The following is a 27,910-nucleotide window of genomic DNA, read 5'->3' on the forward strand; positions in this document are numbered from 1 at the left end:
GTATCTCATAAAACTATCTACTGTAGACTTCACTTAAAGTCAAAGTGGGGAAACTACATTTCTTGTGACCACAAACCAGGTACATTGCAAGGTGCTAATGCTTCACTGTACATTTGATTTGCTAAAACAATCTGCTTTATAAAACACACATACAGCTAAATCACATCTCTCATATAGGTTGAAACCAAATATGCCCACAGTGAAGTTTGCCAGAGAGAAACTGTAATTTTCTTGTCTCATGATTAAGAATGACGATTTTGAAACAAATTATGAATACTTCAATGAGTAGTACACAGGAGACTTTCCCACAATATTTCAGCCCTAATCTGTTTGGTTCTTTCAGAAATTTTCATTCTTTATCAAGCTTTTTATCGCTGTGAATGTTGTGTACAGAATGATAAACTTTTTCCCTGGCATACCATGAATTTTAACTAGCATACGTGATTTGTGCATTTGTACACGCTGCTGAATGATTCCAATCAGCATTTAACTCCACTGAGTCCATCAAAATTAATTCCAAACCTTTCTTTCTTTTCTTTTCTTTTTTTTTGGGGGGGGGTTGTGGGGAGGGAATGGTATTTTGGTGAGAGTAATTTTCAACTGAAATCTCACAGCCAGAAACTGAACATCTTCAACTTTTAAAACAAATGTGTTTTTATGACACACACACCACACACACCCCCAGATAAACTTCCTTTCTGTTATTGTTTGCAAAAGAAATCCCCAAATCACTGCACAGCACCACAGCCTTTGAAGCAGCAGCATGTTTGGCAGCAGAAAAGGCCAGGACAAAGCCCCAGATGTGTGGGATGCCCATACCTAGTGACAAAGAAGCATCTTACCCATTACTGCTTCATCAGTCTTGCAAAAGACTTACAGAAAGCCAAAAAGCAACCCCACAAGTATGCCCTCCATTAATCAAGGGAACCTGTTCCCTAGGTGTACTTGGCAAGCTCTGTTACCATACCTGGCTGAAACATTGGTTGTGAATGAGACACAGTCGTTTGAAAACGTCAGCGGCGTGGTGCCTGTGATATCTTCCCACTGCGCAGGTGAAGTACCTCCTACATAAATACAACACGTGGGAGACTTTCTTTCAAACACCAGGCATATACAGACTGCATAAGAACAACTCTATCTTAAGTTGTTTTGCTTCACACATAAAAAAAAGGATCTAGACAATAGACATCTCCAATAGCTGAGCTATATGTTGTATATTCCTCTGTAGAGAAATGATTGTGGCCATGTACCTGGCCCTGATGAGGCCACAGCTTGAGTACTGTGTGCAGTTCTGGGCACCACAGGACAGGAAAGACATTGAGGTCCTGGAGTGTCTCCCAGGAAGTACAGTGAGGCTGGTGAGGGCTTTGGAGGGCATGGCATAGGAGGAATGGATGAGGGAGATGAGGTTATTTAGTCTGGAGAGGAGAAGACTAAGGGGAGATCTTACTGCTCTCTACAACTACCTGAAAGGAGATTGGAGTAAGGCTGGTGTTGGCCTCTTCTCCCAGGTGAACAGCGACAGGATGAAATGAAATGGGTTTAAGTTGTTCCAGGGGAGATTTATATTGGACATTAGGAAAAGCTTCTTTACTGAGGCATTGGAACAGGCTGCCCAGGGAAGTGGTGGAGTTGCCATCCCTGTCCCTGTTGGTGTTCAAGAAGCTGTAGATGTGGCATTTCAGGATATGATTTAGTGGTTATGGTAGTTGGGTTACGGTTGGACTCAATGATCTAAAAGGTTATTTCCAGCCTTAGTGATTCTATGATTACTCTATATGGTACGCAGCAGAAAACAATGCTGACATCAGCAAAGTACATGCCTACAAATTAACAGAAAATGCACCCCAAGATCAGCTAGCACAGAATTATTCCTGCAAACCACTTTTACTGACAACAATGCTTAATAGCCAAGGCTAAAATTCTTCATGCTGACTAAATATAACATGGCATTTAATATCTATTGGCAGAGTTCTTTTACAGTGGCATGAGACCAGATTCAAAGCCTGGGGAACCAGCAGGAGACTTTCAAATGACCTCAGCTGGATTTAGTCGGGAGAACCGATCTGAACTCTGCTGAACCAAGCACATCAATGTTCCCGTGCAGGAAAGCATGAGTTGTACAGTGGTGAGAGTGAGTGCAGAGGTACTGCTGTCACAAAGAGCTTTGCAAAGAGCATGATTTTCTCTAACCTGTAATGCTACATAGAAGTCGAAGGCTGGGCGTCGTGTCTCCCTTGTACCCGTTGGTTACACCTTCTCCCGACGGAGGTGGCACAGGAATTGTCATGGTTATTGGCTTATGAAATTTTCTTCTTCTGGGCTCCACAGTGACAATGGGGCTGAAAGTAGCTTTGTTTCCAAGGATTTTTTTGACAGTCTCCTCTGGAACGGGTTGAGCCTGTCAACATGGGGAAAGTATTTAAACTACAGCTACAAACTGGCGATAGACGTGCAGAACTGTTTTCCAAAAGATAATTCCATTTTCCTTTTGTTTTCCTGTAGAATTTTTTTCCCATGGCAGCCTACTAACTCTTGAGAGTGATTATTAGTATAAGTCATGCTTAGTATTTTTTCTCAACAGTCTACTTATGGTTTCCTAATAGCTAACCTGTAGAGTGAAACTGTAAATCTCAGAAGGTTGCCTGCAGTATTTGCTGAGAGTTTTTCAGAGTGGGTTTGGGTTTGATTTACAGTGATATGTGATATTAAATACACATGGGAAGAAACACTGGAGAAGTTTTGTTAGTTTTGTTATGTAAGGCTTGAACTAAAACATGATGATACCTTATTGGAAACGGTATTTTCATCTGTTTGCCTTTCTATTTTTAACTTTCAAGACTGTTTCAATCACACTGATCTGTGGCTCATGGCATTATTTGAGCTGCACAGTGTATTGATATGCATAGACATGCAGCTAAATTGCAGTCTCAGCAGTCATACACTGCATATGGAGAGATCATGCTGCCCTCACCCTAGAGAGCTCTGGAAAAGCAGATGTATAACCATTTCCTCAAGGTTAATCATCTTTAGATGTGAAATGTCATTAAGAGAGAAGTTCAAACACAGATTCCAAGCACTGGAATCCAAACTAGAATCCCTGTTTCATGAACCCATCAGATTCGTCAAGTTATTAAGTAATTTTAAGTGACAACAGAATGCAAAATAATAGATACCTCCTATGGAATATCTCTCCAGTGTAAGGTGAGTTTAAGCTAGTTGGTTTACCCAGATTCCATCCACAGCTGGAAACACCAATGGTGACTGCCCTAAGCTACAACAGATGTATATGGGAGGTCTTTCACCCAGTAACAGCTGGCAAGCAGCTGCATGAAATCTTTACTAAACACATTCCTATGGCAAAGGACAGTCCAGTGACACCAATCACAAGCTGCTACTTTGCCGCAGGAGACTGGGATCTCACAGTGGCTGAGCTGACAGCCGCAGCCGACAGGAAGATGGCAGACAATCATCATTGTGGTGGTTCCAGGTCTTTACTTTTCTCTCCATTTTTCAGATGCTAAGCAGTACTGAAGGTGATGATAAGAAGGGAGCTGGGCTTTTGCCACAGGAAGGACTGTGCACTACTTGCACCAAGGTGGCACTGAGAGACAGAGACCATGCTTGGGAAGACATACATCAATGTCAATACTATCCACTCTGCAACTCACTACTAAGGAGCAGCAGACTCTTTAGCTGCAAGCTGAGACCAGCTAGTACCTGTAGATGTTGTTGGATATGAACACAAGGGCACATTTACCTGGAGTCCTACACGGATTCTTTTGGTTAGAGCACCCTCAGGGAAGGAGGCCTGGACACGTGGCACTGTGGTGCTGCTCAGCACACCACCCTCTGGGCCAATTTGGTTACTCTCCTGCTTGATTCGTGAAACCACTGCGAAGTACTGAGGGAAATCCTTTGTGACAATCCTGCAGATGCGCTTCTTCTCTAGCTCCTCAGCACTGTCCAGCTCTGGGAGGAGAAGACAGTTAAAACATTCAGGCATCACACTGCCTATGTTCAGGCCAGACACATCTGTGAGTACAATGCTTTAAAATGCTTGAGAAATGGTTTGGGGTTTTTATTTACTATAAGAGAAAAATAAACCAACTCAGTGCTATTAATTATCAAGCTTTGGTTTGCTCTTTGAACTTTTGTATGAATCTTGACAATGAGGGCCAACAGCTCTAGACACACAGATGCCATGACACCTAGGCGCTAGGGAACACCAGTTTCTATAGCAGCATCTGCCATAGGATGGCAGGTTTGTCACACAGCATGGAAGTTCAAGGAAGTCTGGGACACACAGTCAAGCTGCTTCATCCAGATCCGTATCTGGAAGAACACAAATGCACTGATATTCCTGTGCACACCTTCAAAAGATGTGCATTTCCAGCTTCTTCTCTCACATAGCTCCAACATTCAGAAAACCACAGGAAATCACAGTCACTTCATGAACTATCTAACTTCACATCACAAGTTCAGTCCAGAATTCGCCCAACTAAGGCACCTGAGAATGTTATTTCCCAGAGTGATACCCATATAATCCTGACCAGACACTGAGCTCTCCAGTTAACTGTGGATGTGACAGAGCTTGGCCTACCAGCACTGCCAATGAATTCATAGCAAGGATCTCTTTCCACATCAGGCTTTCAGCCATTCTGGTATCTGCCCCAAAACAACTGCATTATGCTCCTCAGTTCCTAGAGAAACTTGCATCCTCAAAGACAAGTGGAATTAAAACAGGTCATCAAAATTAGTGCTCCCAGCCACATTCTCAGCTCAGGTCATCCAGGGCTCAGACAGGTGCAAAGACTATCTATCCATACTAATTCATTGATAATGTAGATGACAATGACATATATGCACAGAGGAAAACTGTGATGTCACAAACATAACTAATTATGCAACTGCATGCACTAGTGAAATCTCTGTGATACAAACACTATTCACAAATGGAGAGAATTATGTAACTGGAATGCATTTCTCCTGTCCTTTCTTGTACTCAGTCTTGTTAGTCATTGTAACCGAGTTTCATTCCACAAGTTTCCGTGATTATTTCCCTCCTTAGAAAGGGCACTACATTCCTAAAGAAATGTTGTTCCTTGAAGGATGATGTTTCTATCAGATGAAACAAGAGAAAGCAGGAGGACCAGAAACAGTACCAAGACAAAAGACACTTGTAAAATCCTTTACTTTATGTGACTTAAAACCTTTTCCTCCTCTGAATATGTAAGCTCAAGTACAGTTCCAAGAGAATTAGAATGTAGAACTGGTAAAATATCAATTTTCCATTATAAAACCTTCAGCAGGTAATTCAAGTTAATTGCAAGGTGTTGTTGTGGACCATATATACCTACTACAAGAGGACAATTTCATATCATAATGTCAGCTTCTGTTTACTTTGACTCAGAGATTGATATCTGAAACCCTCTAATGAATGAGGTATTCTGCCTGCAGCCTCTGGAAGCAATGGCTTGTGCAGGAGACAAGATGGATTCTTCAACTCCCAGGCAGGTATAAGCTTGACTGGTAAATCCTATGCATTTTCCTATTTGTTGCTAGAGCTTAAACCACTGCAAACTGTTCATAGAGATGAAGGATAATTAACATTCTCCTGAAGTAGAAAATTAGTGGTTTATATAAGAACATTTCAACATTCTCTCAGTCTGCCTGGCAGGCACTCTCCTCTACAGGAGGAAGAAGATGTGAAGATTAGAGTGGCAGAACAAGAGGCAGGTATGGGGAGATTGTTTGGATAATACATATGTAAGCTCCTACATGAAGTTGCCCTTTAACAGAGGGAAAAAAAAAGTTTCATAAGTCATGAGAAAGGTATTGTGACTACTTTGTTTATGTATGCTTTGCCCTGCCACCCACGTGTATGGTACAATTATCTTAAGGTAAGCTGATAGGAGTGATGGAGGAGAGTTGAGATGGCAGGAGGAAAGGCAGGAGGAAAGGCAGGAGGAAAGGCAGGAGGAAAGGCAGGAGGAAAGGCAGGAGGAAAGGCAGGAGGAAAGGCAGGAGGAAAGGCAGGAGGAAAGGCAGGAGGAAAGGCAGGAGGAAAGGCAGGAGGAAAGGCAGATCACTCCTCACCCTCTAGTCCATACTGCCACATGGACATTATGTTAAGATTTCTGGACAGGAGAATAGAAATCTAGCCACATCCTAAAGGTCAGAGAGGGACCTCACATGGTGCAGCTCAGGTCAAGGAAAGCAGTGACATCAGTTTTGTCAAGTGAGAGGCAGTTGTGGATCAAATTAATCCTAAATCTAATACCTTTCTTTTATTTTTTCAGATAAAGTAACGCAGAGCTAGTATCCTCTGACCGGAAATAGAGTAAGAGAAGTCACAGAACATCTGGGTATTTCATGAGCTTCAAGGTGTAATCTGGTATCTTATTTCCCTTTCCAGGGTCTTACAAGTTCTGCTAGCAATGATAAAGCAAATCCTACCTCTACTTAGCAGGTTAAACAGCTCTCTGAGATTTGCAATCCTCCTTCAGTACTAGCTAGGGCAGAGCTGACCTCGCCACTGTGCAGAGCCTGGAAGGTGGGACAAGCACAGGATACTTTCCTCCCATACAGAGATGTGCCAGTTAAGAAATCGTTGCATTAAAAGCAGGCAGAGCACCCAGCAGGCAGCTCTCACGTGGAAAAAACTATAGGAGGATGGAGGCAGAAAAAGCACATGGGATGGAGAAGCTGAAGGTAATGAGACTTGTCTTACAAATACTGGTAAGGATCTCTCTCAGCTTCAGTATTTCATATAGGAAACAAGACATGCACAGTGCCACAAGGAGGTCTCATTCTCAAATAAATCAATGTCCTTTTTGTGATCTTTTGGTTGTTTTTGTGCAGTCTCTTATCTTGCCATTCACAATGTGAAGTTTTAGCAACAATATGTTTGAAACTTTTTTAGGCAAGGTGGCAAAATCGCAGCAGAGGCTTATGGTGGTATTTTACACTTCAAGCACAAACAAGGTCACATTTTGGTTTGCTCTGTAGATTCAAAGTACTTGTGTAAAAACTCTTGCTTCACACCTGAAACCACATTGTGCAGCTGCAAGCATATTGTAGCCACAAATATTTACATTTCTTGGCTCATTCACTAGTTTGCAGATGCCTGTCAAAAGATTTGCTAGCCCAGTGTGTCCATTTATGCCCACACTTTGTCTCCAGATACTTGTAATGGGTGCAGGACAGTAAAACGCAAATGACATTAAACAGAGCCTGGCTGAAAGTGTAACTGATTTGCCAATCACAAGAGAAACAGCTTCTTCCTAAAAAAACTCAGCCTGTATATATATAGAGAGAGTTTTGTTGTGCCTTTCTTTTTCCCCCTACTTGATTCAAGTCTAAATAAAAGTAAAATGGCTGAGAGTTGTGAACTACTACCCTTGTGCTTCGAACCAAACTTCTCCTCTTCCTAAAAATACCAAATTCCCTGTATTTCCTCAGCCCTATGTTTGTTTAAGTACAGCACCATCTTTAGAATAAAAGCTATTTAAACAGGAACCTGACAGCACCAAAGAAAAACTGACTTTTTACACCGTGGTTCACTGTTCTTTCACGATAATAAAAGCAAACTTCTGCTATATTTAATTCTGCATTAAGCACCCGGAAGTGCTGTCTCCTGCTCTGGATTATTTTGAGCCTGAGACCAGCTTTTCCAGCAGATGGTGCTGCTTCCAGTGAGGAACAGGCAGGTTGTCAGCAGTCCCCGTGGAGGGCGAGGAGGAAAGATGTCCTTCCTCTCATCCCCACAAGCTAAGGGGAAGAACAAAACAGGAAAAACACACCAGAGAAGCAAACTGTGTCTTTAAAATTTCAGCATATTAAGGAATTGGGAATAAAAGTCTGCTTGCCCTCCATCACTACAGAAATAGGAAAGAATCAGTGAATCACAGCAGGTCTAGCACAAGATGGGGCAATTACTTAAAAGGGAAATCTGGGCACTTCTGCATCGTCTTGTGGCATTTAGGGATGTGTGCAGATGAATTTTCTTGCAAAGACACACTAAACGTCCAGAAATGACTACCACATGGCTGCTTTTTATTTCAATGAAGGATAGCTCCTGCCTCCAGGGTTCATACCTGGAATAACACTTCTTCCAAAGTTATGGTTTCGGAGACGCAAGATAATTCTTCAGAGCCCAGCCTAACTGCAGTGTTTTGTAACAAATCAGTAACAGTTCACACGGAAACAAAATAAAACAAAACTAACAAAATAAACACAAAACCCAGCCCACTCTTAAGCCTACAAATATGCAATTTGGTGTCACTGCTGGAAAGATCTTTTACACTGAAAAGGTGTGATTTAACTGGAGTATAATATGTCAAGATCTTTGCACTATTGCAATGCGAGGGAGTCGGTGGGGTTCTTTTGTTTTCCTAACTAGAGAAGTATTAAGCTAAAATGAACGGAACGAAAAAAATCAACACAAAGCTCTGGGCATGTCTGCAGTGTTCTTACTCCTTTCTCTCTTGTAAATGAATTGGCAAAAGGCATTTTTGTGGCTTGGCTTCTAAGGCACAGTGTCCATCAGACTTTCTGTGATTTGCTGGCTTACGTATACCTGCTGATCTCAAACAGCAGTTCCCCAGAAAGCAAGAATGACCTGAAATCTTCAACATACCAGAAAGCTGTACTCTGGATGCAAATTGTGAAGCTTATTATTTTAGGCTCAAAGTACTTAGGGCTTCGTGTCCCCCTCTCTCAAAGTGTTCATTTATTCAGCTCTTGTCTGTAAAATTTGAATTGATCTATATGGTACCTCTGAAAGGCTCTTTCTTAAGTGATGAAAGTTTGAGAACTTTAAAACAGTGGTTTTGTGCCCAAACTTCTTGTTCCAAAATTGAACTAAGCTCAGCTTGGAAAGAACCTGAAGCAACTATGCAAGCTGCTGAACAGTTCTGACTCCCTCACTACTGACAACACACTGATGGTTAACCCAAATGCCAAATCATTACTTCCTAATGTCAGGTTAGTGTGCAGAAGGAGGGGGGTGATGTTGAGATTTTGATTCCAGAAAGGCTGCAACTACTGTCCTCAATACTGAACCCATTGTTCCCCAAGTAATACTATCCAGGACTATGCCTGTTCCACTGCTTTTAAGTATCCATCTGTGATGAGGTTTATTGGATTTTTCCAAGTCTACTGACCCAACATTTTCAATGTTTCTGCTCTACTGCTTCATTGGCTCTATATTTATTTTGAAATAAATACATAACAGGATCTTTGCTATTGCTCTGTTTTTACAAGCTCATGTGTAGTTCAAGTACTTCAAAGTGAAAATACTAGACAAGACCATTCTGTTCTTTCTATTCCCAGGTGACCAGGAAATCAGTAAAAATGCTAAAACTCAGACATCCAGGGAGTCCCTCACAACAGCACTACTCTCCTTTCCATATTCTCAAAGCATGTCTTTTGCTGAGCCTGCCCTCTTCAAACAAGGAGGGACCAAGATCAAAGGCAAATCCTGCTCACAGATAACTCTTATAGCTGCCATTCACAGCCTGATCATCTGCTTGAAATGTTTTTGCTGATAATGAAAGAACTTTCCTGCAGCTTGTATCCCACCACACTGTGACTTTCTGTATTAGGTTATCCACAGAAAACCCTGTGGATAAACACTTAAAGGAAATGAAAATCCAAACTGTGAGCTATTCCTTTCATGCTCAGATGCAAAGAGTTCAAGCAAGGGTTTATTAACACAAGTATTGAAAAATCTTTGCTAGGAAAAGCAAGCAGTGGTGCCAAGGAATCACTGCAAACCCAGCCTGGCTCTGCCAACAATGCATCCACTGGGGCCATCTGTCTCAGGAATTGTGTACATCTGAGTCCTCTCACCTTGAGGGACTCTCACATAAACAGCAACACTGAAGCAAAACAAGGGAGCCAAACTTCCCACGAAGGCAGGTTGTGTACTTGGGGGAGGCAACCACTAACAAAACCATTTCAAAGAATGGTCTAAGGGCTTCATCTATAGGAAAGTCTAATATGACTGATATTTAAACTTCATTATTGGTTTGGAATGACCTTCACGTGGCTCTGCCTGAGCAGCAGAAAAATGCTTACCTCCAGCTGGGATGTTATTCTCAACTTCATGCTGTAAAGCAACTGTGTAACTTTGCTTAAACTTGGCAAAACTTCAGACCAAAACTTACCACTCATTTTAGGATGTCTCCAGGCCGTTGCAAGCAATTTCTCTTTACACTCTTTCCATTAGTTTAATATGCAACACACACTGTATTCTCCCAAGTCACCTATCTGCTGCACTGCTTCACTTGAACTTGCTTTAGTCTGTTGTTAGCAAGTCTGACCAAATGAAGACTTTTTAAAGCTTTGAGAAAATGTTTACCTTCATCCATGCCATTCAGTATTTCGGTTAAGTCTTCATGTTTGCTGTCATACTGGTGCTCCTTCCACGTTTCACCATTCTCACTCCGAAGCACGATTAGTTCTCTTTCCTTTCCTCGCATTGATCCAAAATGAGGGATTTCCACTATGACAGGGCTAGAGAAAAAAGAATCATATCATTTATATGCCTTTATCTCCTCACTGCCTTTAATTTCCTATGGGTATTTAGTCCTCAAGAAAAGTGCAGTAATTTTAAGTAGTTACCATTGTCACAGTAAAAATGTTTTTAAAATTGCCAAAGCTGCACAATCCTTTATCATTTAAACTTTAATTAAAAGATAACTTGAAAATATTAATATAGAGCTCATTTTAAATGTAAGTCTTCTGAAACAGCTTGCTACATGAAAAAAAAAACCAAAACAGTGCCAACTTCTGCTAAGGAGAGTTCTCCCTGCTTATTTATCCCATGATGTAGGTGATCCAACCTGCCTCCAGTGTACTTAACTCTACTGACTTTTAACTGACATTAGCATTAGTCAAAGTTGGGATTTGGCTCAAGGGATTTAAAGGGGCAGAGTCAATTCAGAAACAGTTCATGCAACAGCTATTGAGTGCAGCAGGAACTGTATATCCTTGTAGGTTTGAAATTCCAAACTAAGTACTAAACTTGTCAAAGCTCTTCCTGGCTCCCTGTTGATGCAGCTCTGTGAAACACTACAGGTTGGTTCTCATTAGCTTCGCTTTCTGGTTCTCATGTGCAAAATCACATCTGCTGAATCTGCACTGTAAACTCACTGGGGAACGTTTAGATCCTTTCAGAATGGATTTCTCAGAGGTAAGCAACATCACAACCACACTCATATTAGTTACTGCCAAACATATTAGGGGGAAGGAAAGGGAATGAGAAGGTGGTTAATAATGCACCTAGGTCACCGGACAATGTACCTTCAACAGAAGACTACAAGTGCATTACTGAACAGTTACTGTGAACAACCAACAGAGACCACCATTCACTTCGTGTGCCATTCCTCAACAAAACAGACACTTTGGCCAAACACTTCACAGGCAGGATATGCATTTTAAAGTACACTAAGGCAAACCGACTGAAATCACAAAGTAAGTGAACAGTTATGGATTATGCAGCTTTAAGACATTTAAATAGACAGTATCATTATTTTCCTACAGAGGTTGTAAAGGATTTCATCGCTTTGTAATAACTCATTTGAAAGTAGCCTCACATGATGGGGTAAGTATGCAGCATTGTGGTACTGTGTGGTACTGTATACCTGCAAGGTGCTGGATACATTAACCAATCAGTTCCTTGAGCACAGAAACCACAACAGCTACCATGAGGGAAGAACATAAACTAGTTTGAAGTCCAGTTTTCACATTAAATAGCATGGGAGAAGAGTTAGATAGGACTTTTCCCCCATGAAAATAGAAAAAGACAATTAGTACAAATTTTAGATGCTTTTAAGAACACCCAGGCTCTTATTCTAAATCTGGAGTTCTTTAACAGAAATAAGACTGTAGCTGCTGTCTCCCATTGTGCACAGTAGATAAATAACACAAATTCAAATACATTGCTTAAGATATTTGCTCTCCAGATCACAAAGAGTACAAACTGGAAGCTAACACTAGAATACAATCTTTGCAGGCTAATATTTCAGATACTGTCTCTGTAAATATTTAGAAACCACACACTTTTGTGCATGACATTTAACAGGAATACTCAGTGAGAAGGTATTGAACAGGTTTGGAACACCAAACACTAATGTTTTGAAAACCTAATGCAACAAATTTCACAGAATGTTTTGAAGACAACAGTCAAAAATATACAGAAATATTCTGACATTTTTAGACTAAACACTGCTATTGGGTAGCACACGTGGATTTATGGCTTTATTTCAACAGCATGTCTCTTGCAGGTTGAAAAAATTATTATTTCTCCAACCTTGTGGAATGAAGTCATTCACTCAATGACATTTTTCTTCCTAAATAATCTTTCATAAATAATAGGCTATTGCATGATTACATTTCAGAAATAGGCTCACTCAAGGCCTGTAAATACCTTCTCTACCACAGGGTTGAACTTAAAGGACTGTCACTGTGTAATAAAATGTATCTGATGCAGTTGAAACACTTCAAATTTAAAAAAGCACGGAAGTTATGAAAGCAGAATGCTGGCAGTGAATTTTACATGCCTATAAGCACAAGGTAGTAGCAGAGCTCTATTAATTCAAGCCACTATGATTTTCTTTCAGTGACATAAATCAGCTGAAAGCTTTAGAAAACTTAAAAAAAAGAAAAGAATAAATAAAATGGGAATAACAAATAAATAATTAAATCAGAAACAAAAGAAAAACTGTAGACATTCTATATCTTTTCCGTACATATCCTACCCAATAAATTTTGTTCCTTGTGGACCAAGCTGCAGGATTCGGCTAACCATGCTCTCACCCTCGTTTAGAGGGGGAGGAGTGTTAGGAAGATGCAGTTTACTGAATAACATCCATGCAGCAGGAAGAGAAACGAGAAGGGGAAATTAGGAACAAGCTGTCATTCCCGACAGAACCATCAGTTTACACTGGGGTACCGCTCATGGTAATGAACAAAATTTATAATTAGGGAAAAAAAAGCCACATCATAGTGGATTGTTTCCTCTATTTTAAGATTTAAAAAGTCAGTTCCTAGTATTTGTGCTACTTGATGCTCTACCAATGTTCTGCCACTGCTCTCAGTGACCTTGCTCCACGAGATGGAGACAGGCAGCTCACAGCTCACAGCATATGCAGTGACATAGAGAACAGAGCTTTATATGTGGGTCTGGTGGGTGACTTTTGGACACTTCTGTGACAGTGATGTTTCTCCAATACTCTACAAGCAAGAGGGTCAGAATTTGTTCTGGATAATAGGTATGTGACTCCTCCTGACTTCAAATGTTGCAAAAGCAAATGGGGGCAGGACTTGGGCTTTTCTTGGCCTTCCTTACCTTTGGTTCCACCCTGTAGTCATCACAAAAGCGTAACTGCCCTTGAAATACAAGGGTACTTTGTGGAAGAAACAGTTGATTGGTGGGTTTTTGACTTTTCAAATTGAGTAGCCTGTCTTACGTGCTCAAATGAGGTAAAGTCAGTGTTACTTAGATCCACAGGATAAAGGAAATGAAAGATGAGACATGAGTGTAAAGAATGAAATTCATAGAAAAACTCACCCTAAAAATTGTGCCCCTGCTGGCCCCATCTCTACAAGTCTGCTCGCTAATCCTTCTCCTTCGACCATGGGTGGTGGGCTGGCCAGTTTGTGCCTCTTCACCAAGCGGCAGGTGATGCGAGTTGGTGCAGTACACTTGCGTGGTGGGATGATTATTCTCATTCCATGGTGACGACTACCTCTCATCGAACCCCCACGCGCATCAACCATAAAACTAACCAGGAAACTGTAGGAAAAAGGAACAATGTCAATGAAAATGGTCACAAAACAAGATGATCGGAAAACAATCAACTTCCAGAGTCTTTAAAGCATTATTTAAAAAGTCCTTCTGATCCCAGCTAAACTAAAAAGAACATAAAGATTTTTTTTTAACTTATACTTACATGTTAACTATTGGTTATCAAAAGCAGGAACTGCTAAAGGTCTAGCAACATCATGGTGCTGCTGAGTAATTTGGATTAAAAGAGGACACAAGTAGTGTATTAGTACTGGTTTATTAGGATTTAAAACCATCCCTCTGTTACTTTTAGGTCTACTGTGAGCAATTAGCCTCACATGCAGAAAGGAACTAGACAGTGCAGAAAAAGAAGAGTAAAAAATGCTTATTGTTTTGGGGATTTCAGTTTTCAAAACCTCCTCACAGGGTCATTTACAAACACTCATGGTGGCTGGCAGAGTGAGTACTGGCATCATGGGTGACACTTCAGGCTACCAAGGGCTTCCACTGATGAGGAATGAGTGAGAAAGTCAAATATATAACTTTCTTTAGGCTGCTGGCCCTCTGGAGGAGATCATGCCACTGCTCCTCTCTGAAGAGGACATTCATTAGCAAAAAGTGGCATTACAGGAAAATTACATTTCCCAGTGTAATTCCAACATATGATTTTCCATGTAATAACAGAACCATAAGCAATTACATTTGTAATCATGAGAGGTATCTTTTAAAATAAAATTGTCTTTAGTAGTAAGGGAATAATGAATGTTAGCAAGAATAATCATTAATAGCCATGGTTTATTTCATCTATGAAATGCTGAGAAGCTGCATATGTGAAGTATTACTGTCTTTAACAGAACAGCGAGAAGGAAGTGGAGTCTCCTCCCAGAACCAAACCCAAACTTCAGCCTGTTTCAAAATTTTGCAGCAAAATTCCTTCTAATTTACAGGAATCAAAACATACAGATTCCTGCAAGAGTAGAATGCTACAGGGGCTCTTCTCTGGTGCTCAAAAACGTCTTCCCTCTTCCATTGTACCATAAGCTGCTGAGAGAGAATAGCTTCAGGTAGAAGATGCAGTAACAGGCCTGTATCAAGATGGACATCAGTTACCAACTTGTACACCCATTGAATTTCCTGGCTCTTACCCTTAGTTCAAGGGTAATCCAAGTGAGACACAAAGATTCCTTAAAAAAGCTCCCAAGTGCTCTGAAGGATGAATGGGAATTTGTGTCAGTGCTACATGTGCTTTGGAGACCAGCAAGACACCAAAAGTAACAGCTGATGTGTACTGGCCAGGCCTATAAACAAGCTGCATTCAGAAGTCCACCCAACGTGAGTGGGAAAAATCTGCACAAAAGCAGAAGTGTAATCAAACTTTGGTATTTAGAGGTCTGCAGGAGACAGGCAGATAGGGACACAAGCTCTAAATATATAAAGCAGGACAGAAAGACTATCCAGCTAAATTTCAGACAAAGAAATTGCTACTCTGTCTTTCCTCCAAGCAAATTAAAATCCATCAGTAAAGATGGGGAGGTGAAACAGCTTTCCAAGCTGACCCTAACCCCAGTTTACCACGTCTTATGCCTAAAACATTTTATAATACTGAAGTATGGGATAAAATTCACAATATTTCACAGTAGCTTTCATGCAAATAATTTGCATCCACATTTCTCACCTAGATAAAAACACTGTACACTACTGAACAAAAATCTAACTGTTGCTCCTAGGGTATCCCACTTCATCATAAGAACTGGTTTAGTGGGTCAGAATCTTTGCTGAATGGCTAACCAAATGCTTTCTACCCCTCAGGGTCGATGCTGCATCAGCTCCACATATGCACATCTGGTTGGTGCACCATGAAGTGCTAAAGAAGCCTCCCAGGAGTTTGGAAAGGCTGAGCTTGGCCTGATGGCTCCATCCAAAGCAATGTTTTGGTGAGCAGTGATTACTGGCACATTTAGCCAGCTTAGAACTAAGAACAACACATTTTCACCTAATGAAAAATTGTCAACACTTGCACTCTCTGTACCCAAACTATTTAGATGACATAAGTATGTAAGAGTGGACTGTCAAAAATCTCCAGGCACCTAAATCAACTGACTTTAAAAATAAAAAAATACAAATTAATGGCAGTTAAAACTAAGTACCTGTTAAAACCTACACAAATGATTTCAACATCAGCCCAGCCTTGGCAACCTGGGGCTCAGAAGTGCTTATGCACACTGGCAAGGGTAGATTAACCCTTGATAGGAGTCTATGCCCCACTGCAGGAACTAGCCCATTACAGCCAGCTTTGGTGTCTGCACCACACTGCAGCCTTCAGTGAAGACAAAATCTTCAGCAGATCAGCCTTTATGCTTATTGTTCCCATATACAGGCAATCACAGTCAACAGGATGTTATTTCCTTGTTTAGTTTTCAAATTAGTAATTTACTGCTTAAAACAATGGCAATAATTCCAAACAGTATTTCATGCACTTTCTATCAAAAAGATTAGTAGCTGATGCTTACCTAAATTAATGCTGCACTAATAATGGAAGCTACAATATGATCGCTAGAACACAATGGTAAAGGCTAACGAGCATTTCTACTTGAATACATGGAAGGGATGAGGATGTGGGAGGATGCACTACAGACATCTACACACACTCTGTGAGAAAAAACAAAGGGTTTAAAAGAAAATAAAGTAAAATAAAATGAGGATTCACAAAAAGCACAGAGTTGTCACCTTGAATCATACTGGGGAAGTGGAGAGGAATAGCTGCAAAATAATTTAGAAAGCAAATGGGAAAAATTAATGTAAGATAATTAGAGGCAAGCAACAAAAAAACATCAATAATAAGTGCAAAGGAAAAGTAACAATCAGAAAAATAACAAAAGCAACACATTTGAAGGCCAGCTTTGGAAATTATTTGGCTTTTACTTTGCATGTTGTGACCAATGTCATATAAAATATGCTGCACATGGAAAAAATGTCTGAAAGGAAACATTCATTTAATTAGTCAGTACAAGTCTGTAATTTCCCTGAGAAATGCAGAAGCACATGAAGAAGAGGAAAACATTTGAAATTTACTTAGATCAACAGAAAATTTAGTGTAGCACAACTGCTTATTTAATTCCCCAGGCTACTTCACTGTGCCATGGAAAACCAGTTCTTGTACTTTTCTGTAGCATTTATTTTCCAGAGTATGATGTATAAAGGATCCCTGAAAGAAGCATCAGACCATGCCATTCATTACAGTGCTTTCACAAATTAATTCCTTTGTGCGTACAGAAGTTTGGTGTAAACTCTAATTAAGCTGATGGAGTCCACCTTCCAAGACAGGATCTAGCATTTCTGAGTTTCTCAGTATAGAAGGCAATATTACATATTCATTTCATTCAGCTAAGAAAACCAAGGAGTTAAAGAAGGTAACCTGAAGAGAGCACACTCACATTTTCATTTGGGACAGCTGCACAAGTAAGCTCACATCTGAAAGCTGAAGGTCACTTTAGTGAAGAGTCTGTACCTTTCCAGAGGCCTCAAGACACATGACACATTTCAATGTACTGCTTACAATGGACCCTGTTCAAATTATATGCTGGCAAAACAGCTTATCTGAACTCAGAAAGAAAAACATAAAACATTTTCCTGGCTTAAAAAAGGGAAAAAACAGAAGAGTCGAAATTACTGCCAACAATTCCTTCTTTCTTCCCCTGTCACTGATACATTGCTGGTTGTCCAAATCCTGCTCCCAAAATTCCCCTTCTGCCTCAGTTAAGAAATGGGAACTGACTCGAATGCTTTCTTCTAACAGTGAGTAAACAGGGAAAAGAGCAACCCAAGGGAGTGGACTGCAGAGGAGCACATAGCAGAGCCTCTGTGAGGATGAAGAATGCAACAAGCAGTGGGGTCAGGCCCTGGCTGCAGGGTGACCCAGAACATGAGGGCTGCTGACAGCAGGCTGCCCCAGCCAGCCTACCTTTGCCTTGGACCACAGAAAGAACCGGGGACAAAGCTGGGGAGGAAGCACTGTGAACAAGCAGGCAAGGAGGTGCTTTTCATAAAAAGTCTGTCAGAAGAGAAGTGAAAAGTCAGGATCCTCTGCATATCAGATAACTGCAGCCCTTCCACTCCAGACAGCAGCTAAGACAGTATCTGCCATAATGAGGACTGACACACGAAGGGAACAGATGTGAAGTAGTTGATGTGAAAGGTCCCATGTCCGCAGAATCTGTCTATTTTGAGAGCTGGAACCATTAGCAAGCATGTTAAAGAACTAAGGGCAGCCAAGTATTGTCCCAGAGGACTGGTGGGGTGCAAACATCTGACCTGCTTTGTACCAGGATGAGAAGGAGAAAGAAAATTTTAGACCAATCAATCTAACCCAAATTATCAGAAGCATTTGAACAAATTATCCAACAATCAGTCTAGGACCTAATCAAGAGATTATAGCAAATACTCAAAATAAACTGGGTCCAAAATGTAAGTCCCAAGAGGAACTCACGTCAAATGAATTTAACTTCCTCCTTTGAGAGGGTAATTTACCCAGAGGATGTGCTGGAAGTACAGTCTTGGTATTTAAGTAAGCAATCAAGGTACAGTATAGATAAGGTAAGTGCACAATCATCTGAGAAGTTATCTCAAAAGAGATACCATCAGTGCTTTACTGTGGGAAAAGAAACTTCAAGTGGAGAATTCACCTTGCTGTCCTGGGCCAGCTAACTAAGCCAATGCCTTCATTTGTGATTAGAACGCTGGACAGAAAGGAAGTCTGAAAAATCTTTGGAAAATAGGATCCGAATTAGAGCTTATCTTGCTAAAGTGGAAACGGTCTGAAACCAAATAGACAAGCACAAAACAGAAAAAATAACCAGACTGCAGAATTGGGGGCGGGGGGGTGGGGGGGTGTGGTGTGCAGAAAAAGCAGCCAAGAAGTTCTAGCAAATCATGAGCATCTGTTAACGAAAACTGCAGTTACCAAAATGATAATTCTCATTGTGGGGTTGCTCAAGATTAAGTGTGTCATGTATCAGACCAAAGAGGTAGCAATACTAGCTTAGAAATAACCTATCATCAAATCAGAGAAAGCCAAGTGACAGCATCAAGAAGGTGCTGAAATGTGGAAAAGACCACCCAGAAGGATCTGGGACATTTTAGTCAAAAAAGAGAGGATTATATATCTATCAACATATAAAATATTGTTAAGAAACCAGTAAAATATTGTTCTACTTGACTACTATGGGTATAACAATAGGCATACTATGCAGCAATGAAACTTCAAGTTGAACGTCAGAAGAAGAAATATCAACAAAGAACAGTGAACTACTGAGCTGGGGAAGTACAGAATCTTATTTTTAATGACTATGGAGAAATTTCATCTATTTCAGGAATGGCTTGACTACATCTTTTCCTTCTTTAATGCAACTAAGCGGAGTGCCAGGTCTCCGAGGTCCCTTGCTAACATTACCTTTCCGTGATAACCAACTGACTTCAGCTTTCCATACTGCAATTCTTCTCACATTCTCAGCTCTAGCATTGACAATGTGCAGTGTTTTACCAAAACAACACCATTGCATAGCAGGAGGAGATGCTTACAGGCATCGTGGGACTGTAGCTTTAAACTTGTTGGACTTGCTGTTGCTTTGGAACTGCAGTCTTTTGATACGTGCTGCACTCATTTTCATTATAACAATGTAATTAATCACAAGATGAGGAAGTAAATTAAAAAGCATGCTAAATTTTATGTCCTGATCTTGAAGATGAAACAACAAATATTTATACTAGACAACCTCATATGCAATGATTCCTTTCAGGTACTAATTTATTATTTCATTTTTATTTTAAACATCCAAACACTACTATTATTGCATTTAAACTGAGTCTATGTGCTACTGTCAAGAAGCACCACAACTACAGTGAATACTCATAAGTAAGTTAAGAGCACCACTAAAATCAGACTACAGATATTTGAGAATAGGCAGGAGTTTGGAGGCAAAAGTATAGGAAGAGATTAAAGTCGTTCATTTTTCCTCTGTGAAAGAGCAAGAAAGCATAACATTGTATCTCTGATTTCATATTCCAAATAACTGGACACAATTTAAGCAACATCACCTTATGACACTTAAAGCAAAGCATAAACAGCAACAACAACCAAAAAAACCCACAAAACCAAAAAACCACAACCACCCCCCCAAAAGAACCCAACCAAACCAAAAATCATAAAAAGAAAAAAGGCCCATGTTTTGGCATTCAGAAATTCCAGTGCAGATATGCAAGAATTCAGACAGACCACTCCTAGTAAGCACCCTCCTTGAAGACAGTGTGAACGTCGCCACTGGCATCAACTGCAGCAGGTATCAGCCATTACAGCAGGCTGTATTCCTCACTACACTTTCACCTTTAAAGATAAAAGAAATCTGTGATGTGACCTACCCGGAATGGATGGGACTTGAAACGAGGTTAACATTGTCCAAGGTGTCTGCAGCCCAGCTATAATGTCTGAGAGAATCAGAATCAAACTCCCTTTGAAACGTCAGATGCTAAAAATACAACAAAAAAAGGTAAATTTAAATGTAAAACTAGCAGGAAAAACAAATACCTTTAATACAAGATTGTTAATATAATACCTAGAATAGGTATTATACCGAGAATAGAATAGAATAGAATAGAATAGAATAGAATAGAATAGAATAGAATAGAATAGAATAGAATAGAATAGAATAGAATTAACCAGGTTGGAAAAGACCTGCTATAATTAACTGTGCTATAATTAACTGTCCCATCTGACAGACACTGAGGAGCAATTTGTTTCTGGTAGCTGCCCGCAGACATGCGTATGCACACTTGTTGCCCTGCAACAAGGTCTCACACTAAAAACCCTTAGGTGCAGCAAAGCCATCCTAGTAAAATATTGCTTTTTCTTAGAAAATTTAAACAAATCTTCAGATACCAGGTGCCTGTATTTCCAGGGTGAGATGGAAGATTCTGAATAATTTAAGAAGCACCATGATAAGTTCCATCACTAAAACTAAGTCAAGAAGATGTCGTACAACACACAGAGACTATCTTCACCCAAGCTCAAGATGTCAGTGTTTCCTGCAAATAGGCTGCTTCCTGATTACAGGCAAATACATCTAGAAAGCAGAGTCTGTTAGGACTAATTGCTTGTGAGATGTTTTCAAGTGAGGTTCCTTTGGGTTCAAGTCAAACCTGAACCATGCATACACACTTCCACATAAGGAAGTTTTATTATATCCACCATAGAGGTAGTGCAAATTAATTATTTTGAATGGAAATACCGGCATTAGTGGTACATCTGGCAAAGCCAGCCATAAACCCATCAAAATACTTCTGTTAAGAGGCTTGCATGTGATAAGCACACAGATAGTGATCTGTTGGTAGCCACAACCTGCAACCCTTCCATCACTCTGGGGTTTCCAAAAAACTTCTCTCTTCACACATTCTCTCTCTCTTTTGCTTTGTTTTCATATGGCATCCCAGGTTTGCTTCCAATTTATTGCCAATCAACATAAATATCTGCAGGGTACAGCTTTGCTCCAACACTGCATCGCATGGCTTGATGGCTCCTTCTGTTGCTACCTTAACTCCTTTATTAAGATCTTTCATTTAACTTTTTGCTGTCAGATATTTTCTTGAGGCCTGATGGTTCAAGCACAGACAACAATGGGCAAATTTGCATCTTAAACACCAAAGTTAATCATAAGGCATGAAAGATAAAATGAATGACATTAAAACAATAACAATTAAGAAATGGCAGTGGATTTAATTAGCACCCCTTTGAAAAAGGTATCATAATTTAGCGTAATGAAGGCAGTTTAACTCTAGCAAACATAACAGTAGGGATTCTCCTATACTTCCTGAAGAGCCCAGGGTTTAGGCAGAAAGGGCATTGTGCTGTGGATTTATGTTATTCCAAGTGATTCAATTTTATAAGTGCTCATTCTGTGAAGTGATTGTCCCCCTGTACTTGGCATTGGTGAGGCCACACCTCAAGTACTGTGTTAGGTTTTGGGCAACTCAGTAAAACAAGGACATTGAGGTGCTGCAGTGGATGCAAAGAAGAGCAGCTAAGCTTGTAAAGGGCCTAGAGAAAGAGCCTGAAGAAGGGCAGCTGAGGGAATCTGGACCGTTTAGTTTGAGGAAGGGGAGGCTTATTGCCCTCTACAACTGCCTGAAAGGACAATACAGAGCTGCACCAGGGTAGGTTTAGGCTAGACATATGAAAAAAAAATTCACTGAAAGAGTTGCCAAGCATTGGAACAGGGAGGTGGTGGAATCACTGTCCCTGGGTGTGTTTAAAGGTCATTTAGATGTGGCTCTTAGCAATATGGTTTAGTGGTGAGCTTGGTAGAACAGGGTTAATGGTTGGACCTGATGATCTCAAGGGTCTCTTCCAACATGAATGATTCTACAATTCTATGAAATAAATGTGTGATCACGTCTACAGTAACAGAGGAAAAATGAAGCAGTTCCTTCACAGCTGCATAATGTAGAAAACTAAGTGTACAGCCACATAACTTCCCAGGAAATAGCACCACTCTGAAATAATCTGTGCTAGATAGAGATGCTACTACACTCACCAAGTTGTTGTAGGTATGCCTATATGGACAACATGGGGTTCCTCAGTCTATTTGTTCGTCCTGAGATAGTGATGATGAGGTGACTATATCTTTCTGATGCATTCCTTTCTGACAAAGGGCGCTTTTGGGACACAGTTACAACCAGCAAGAGCACAAAGCTGGCAGCCAATAGTTTTGGCAGAGAAAGAGCACAGGCAAAGCTAATAGCTGGACACACATAGCTTACAGCACACATCTGCTGATCTCATTTTGTCAGTCTGTTAAGGTGCTAGATTTGATAGGCAGGCAAAAAATCTTTCTGAGCACTCTGCAATACAAGCAGACCAGAAGATGGTGTGCCAGCAGTGACAGCAAATCACAGGATTCGTCCTGTGTTTGTTCAGGTCCCAGTGTTCCCTCCCTGGACTGAGGGAGATGAAATATGCATTGCTAAAGGGTGTGGCATCATTAGATGCAAATGCATGCATAAACCCACTGATTGTTCTGCTGGCAAGAATGCAGCTAGTTGCATAACTGAATATCCAGGCTGTGTGATTAGAGTTCGGTAAACAGAAAAATGTATGCTTCTTCCCAGATGAATTTATCCAGACAGAAGAGATTCAGCAAGCTGCTATGTAATAGACAGCCTGGTTCATCTTGCCTTTGGCTGATTGAATTCAGAGGCTGATGTAAATTATTCCATGAAGAAAGTAGTCTGGATGTGGTCTGAATTGTTGTATCCATGGCAACAAACCATGACACTGAAATTTTAACTTTGCTCCAGCTAGGTTATGAAGCAGAGCACGGTTTTGACTTAGACTTCCTTGCTGAACAGGTCAGCAAACAATGGAAAATACTGCAGCTTCCTAGGGAACTTTTAGAAACTCTTGTCTAATACCCAGCATGTCATGTTCACAAACTCATCCCAGCTGGCTGCTGCAAATGAAGGTTATTGGAGGTTTACAGCATTTCACTCAAGAGTAACAACCCAATAATAAACACTAGGAAGAATCCAATTTCTGCCAGTCAGAATGGTACAAAAACTTTGAGCAAAAGCTGTAGTAAAACTGGGTATTTTACACAAAAATTTACAGATTAATATGACCAAGGCTTAAAATGCTTGAGTTCTGTTCTGTGGACCCTTCTTTCATGAAGGTATCCTCTGAGATGAATAACTCCTGTGCAGGAATAACTCCTTGCCACTGCTCAGAGATACCTCTGTGAAAATGGCAGCAGAAAACTTCTGTTTCATTACAATCTCTCTTATGCAATACAGACTCACAGGATGTTAGGGGTTGAAAGAGACCTTTAAAAGACCATCCAATCCAACCCCCCCACCAGAGCAGGATCACCTAGAACAGGGCACACAGGAATGCATGCAGGCAGGTCTTCTTCTCCCAGAGAACTCCCAGAGAAGGAGACTCCACAACCTCTCTGGGCAGCTCAATCCTCCCAACACTCACACTTCACATCTTTGTAAACATTAATGAGGTCACCCCTCAGTTCCCTCTGAGCTAAAGAGACACAGCTCCCTCAGCCTTTCCTCACTCCCTTCATCATCTTTGTGGCTCTGTGCTGGACTCTTTCAGGCAGTTCCCTGAGGTCATTATTGAACTGAGGAGCCCAGACCTGGACACAATTTTCCAGATGAGGCCTCACCAGGGCAGAGTAGAGGAGGAAGACAACCTCTCTGGACTCACTAACCATACCTCTTCTAATGCATCCAAGGATGCCATTTGCCTTCTTGGACACAAGGGCACATTGCTGGCTCATCGTCATCCCCTTGTCTGGCAGGAGCCCCAGGTCCTTTTCCCCAGAGCTGCTCTCCAACAGATCATTCCCCAACCTATACTGGTCCATGGGGTTGTTCTTTCCCAGAGGCAAGACACTTGCCCTTGTCGTATTTCATTCAATTTCTCCCCGTCCAACTTTCCAGCCTGTCCTGGTCTCACTGCATGGCAGCACAGCCTTCAGGTGTGCCAGCCACTCATCCCAGTTTTATGTCATCAGCAAATTTGCTGACAGTGCCCTCTGTGCCCTCATCCATGTAGCTGATGAATGTACTGAATAGTACTGGTCCCAGTACTAAGCCCTAAGGGACTCCAGTAGATAATAGTTCCACTCCACAGTCCTTTTAATTCCCAAGTAAAGATTTCTACATGGATTTTTATTGAACTTCCTGGTAGATCTCTGGCTTCTGAGTATCAAGAAACTCTTCAGCTATTCTGTTAGATTTGAAAAATCTGAATCAAGCAAAACACTGAGGAACTTACAAATAAATCATCCTGTACTCCAGCATCTCCAGTACTAGCTTTTGGAAAGACTTGCTCAAGCTACAATCATGTCAAAAGCCTCTGCTTTGTTGTATTAGTCATTGCACAAATATTTGGAAGATACATAGCTGGCTACTCTATACTAGTTTAATTGTTACAAAGCCAAGTTCTTCCCAAGGCTGGAAAACCAAGGACAGCTGATGATGTCCCCTCTACATGTAAAGAAAGGACGACCTGAACTTCAGTGTCAGGCTGCGTGGTACACACAAAGGTTTTTACTGCAAAACACACTGCTTCCAGCATATTATCAAAGCACTCCAAGGATACACAGTAACATCAATTCCACAGATGCTCCCATTGACTTCAGTGGACAGCTCCAGACTTCAGAAATGTAACTGACCCCTCAAAGGCTCTTTTGATCTAGGACCCCATCACCCTTTCTTCTTGCAGGACCAAAACCACAATGTGATAAACCCATGGTTTCTTCCTCTCACCTCCTCTAATCTCCCTTTCCAGCAGTTTAGAGAGTGTCTCTGGAAGCACAGCTGAAGGCTGATGACCGTCATCCCCTATAAATACGAAGCAGAAGCACAGCACATACCTGATCCTTTGCTGGTACCAGCAGCTCTTCAATCATCATGCTGTCCCGGGCATAAGAACTTCTGTTCAGCGTATAGGACCTATCCGAACTGAAGGAGCGGAGGCTGTTGTATTTACCATTTATCATAGAAAGTGCAGATGGCAATGAGATGAACAAAAAATAAATTAAAAAATAAATTAATACATGCAACTTCCAGGGATAGCACAAAGTGGCAAAATAGACTTAATACATGAAATAAATACAAGGGGGAAAATTAAGTAAGTATCTGACTGTAGTTAAATATCCCCTTCCCTACAATATAAATAAACAAAATTACAACAGATGTGTACTGCTTCGACAGTAATGCCACGTTCTTAGAATAAATCCAGAAAAGTGTAGTGAAATAGTTAGATGAACTTTGATCAATGTCTTTACACCCTAAGCCTTAAATGAGACACATGAGGGCAGGTCCCAGGAGAGCTGTGTTAGGTTACAGTGTCTGCCCATATGGCTCAGATTGCTGAAGCAGGTTTAACTAAGAGGAATTTTTATGTGTTGTCATTCTCTTTGTGGCTGAACCGCTTTTGACTTTGTTATCAACACCCTAGCTACTAATTAAGTTAGAAAAATGAAATGAAAGAAGAAAGAAAACAAAAAGAAATTTGCTTCTTGATGATTAAATACAGATGCCAATGCTTTGGGGAATTATTTTGTGGACGTTGGATTATTCGGAAATAAGAATGGTCACTCTGAATGTGCTGCAATTAAATCAACGGAGGAGTGTGTTACACTTAACCCTGGAAGATACATTGTGGTATGTGCTAAAAACATGCTGCATGCCTAAACATGCTCACTACATGACAGAAAATAAAGTAGTAAAAAATGTAAATTAATAAAAAGCAACATTCAACAATGTATTACACTTCTGAACTAGGAACACTGTTCAGACTAAAATCTACAACTTCTTTCATGCATTTTGTAGTTGCTAATCAAAGTTTTCTAGTCTTTTAGCAAACTTTCTTCCTTGTGCTAGAAATAGAACTGGGATCTTAATTATACACTATAGGCATTTGTTAAGCAGTCTTTTACATGATAAATGGCATAAATCCAGTTAGATTTGTTATAACTGAGGGTTATTCTCTAAGGCTAAGCCCTCCCCCACCCCAAAATAAAAGCATATCACTTTCCAATGCTGTATAAAATGAAGATGAACGATGGCAGCAGCAGAAAGATGTAACACGATGCCATGCCTTCTTACCTGACTTTTGGACTAAAGCAATTTATAGTAGAAAAGAAACAGGAGAAATAGAAAGCAAAGAATCAGACAGGAAAAGCAAGATGTTATGGCTGGATGGCTTACATATTCCATGTGTTTATTTCTTAATGTTACACTCAGAATCAGTAGTAAGATACATCCAGGGATTACTTGGGTTTTTGCTAAATAAAATATTTCACAGGAAAAACACTTTGTCTCCTCTGAGCATAACATGTGCAATGTAAAAAAAATGAGTTATGCAGCAACAAATAGTAATGGCACTGCTAAAACCAGAAGCATGGGAATATTAGATTCCTCTCTCTCTCAAAACAAAACAAAAAAGATAACATGAGGTTGAACCCTCAGATCTACCTAACTGATCTTGACTGTGAAGTTCTACTCTCCCACCTGCATCGTCAGAATTTAGGTATCTGTGGGAAGTATTGCATTGTGTCCATTATGCAAAGATGCCCTGTAAATAAGTGCCCAGCTCTGCACACACGGCACATTCCCTCTCCACTGTCACTGCAGTGCTTCAGGACTGACCACATCTGATAGAGCTGTACAACCTTGCTCACACTGACTTCTGTTTAAAAGCGACATGTCAGCTTTGTTAATTAAGTTTACAACAAAGTAAGATTCTCCCTTCAGATCTGTTTTGCTGGTTTTCTAGTTAATGGCCTATTTAAATGTATTTTGGCATTCTTTGTGAATGTACTGTCACATAAATACTTACTAACGTACCTAAAAACTGTAAGTGAAGCAGATCGTGGCCGGGCACTAACTGCCAAAGCACAAATTTGCACTGTATGCTGGCATTTCTAATGCGACCATAACAAGGAAGACTGAAGGGTAGACATCTAAGATTTACCTTGTGGGAGTTGCCACTTGCTGTTAGACAATGAACACACTTTTAAAACCAGATCTTTAAACTACAGCATAGGAAAAAGCCCTCAGGGCTCCAGCTTATGAGGTTTAATTATTAGCCCCAGTACAATTCAACTGTCAGAAACGCATTGCAAATCCACAGCCAAAGAAGCAATCTCTGCTCAAACAGCTTTAGTTGTTTTGAGTAGTGCACATTTCAGGCTTTAGCAAGATTCAAAAAATCAATCTAAACTCCTGATCTAGAAACACCTGAGCTGAAATCAACATTAGTCAGATATTATATTAAGTTTACAACATTTTATCAGGTTCACAGAAACTTTGGTCTGCTTTCTGTAACAGGTAATCCATCCCCCGTCAAACGAAACCTTGCAAAAAAATTAAGGTACACTTGCTTTTTAATTTTTGGGATCACTTTTCTTTACTGTCTATCTCAGTTAGATTACTCACTAGCATCTTTAAAGAAATAAAACCACCAACACAGCAAAATGATTGTCATTCAGTTTTTCTGGCATTTGCATTATTTGCCTACATTAAGTTCATTAATGAACACTCTAATGT

General features: G+C 40.5%; 1 protein-coding gene across 3 annotated transcripts in view; it reads right to left on the bottom strand.

Annotated features, from left to right (window-relative positions):
* The window catches only part of ANK3 (ankyrin 3), a 209,755-nt gene that overhangs the window by 45,056 nt on the left and 136,789 nt on the right, over nucleotides 1–27,910 (bottom strand). For all 3 annotated transcript variants that reach the window (XM_054174591.1, XM_054174590.1, XM_054174589.1), the window contains 7 exons: nucleotides 25,231–25,333; nucleotides 20,210–20,316; nucleotides 13,580–13,804; nucleotides 10,367–10,521; nucleotides 3,761–3,972; nucleotides 2,194–2,401; nucleotides 968–1,064 (listed from right to left, as the gene is read on the bottom strand). In XM_054174591.1, coding sequence (XP_054030566.1) covers nucleotides 968–1,064; nucleotides 2,194–2,401; nucleotides 3,761–3,972; nucleotides 10,367–10,521; nucleotides 13,580–13,804; nucleotides 20,210–20,316; nucleotides 25,231–25,333 — 1,107 coding nt within the window. The remainder of the gene's footprint in view (nucleotides 1–967; nucleotides 1,065–2,193; nucleotides 2,402–3,760; nucleotides 3,973–10,366; nucleotides 10,522–13,579; nucleotides 13,805–20,209; nucleotides 20,317–25,230; nucleotides 25,334–27,910) is intronic.

Source organism: Dryobates pubescens, chromosome 30, assembly GCF_014839835.1.
Source record: "Dryobates pubescens isolate bDryPub1 chromosome 30, bDryPub1.pri, whole genome shotgun sequence".
In the NCBI taxonomy this organism is placed as follows: Eukaryota; Metazoa; Chordata; class Aves; order Piciformes; family Picidae; genus Dryobates; species Dryobates pubescens.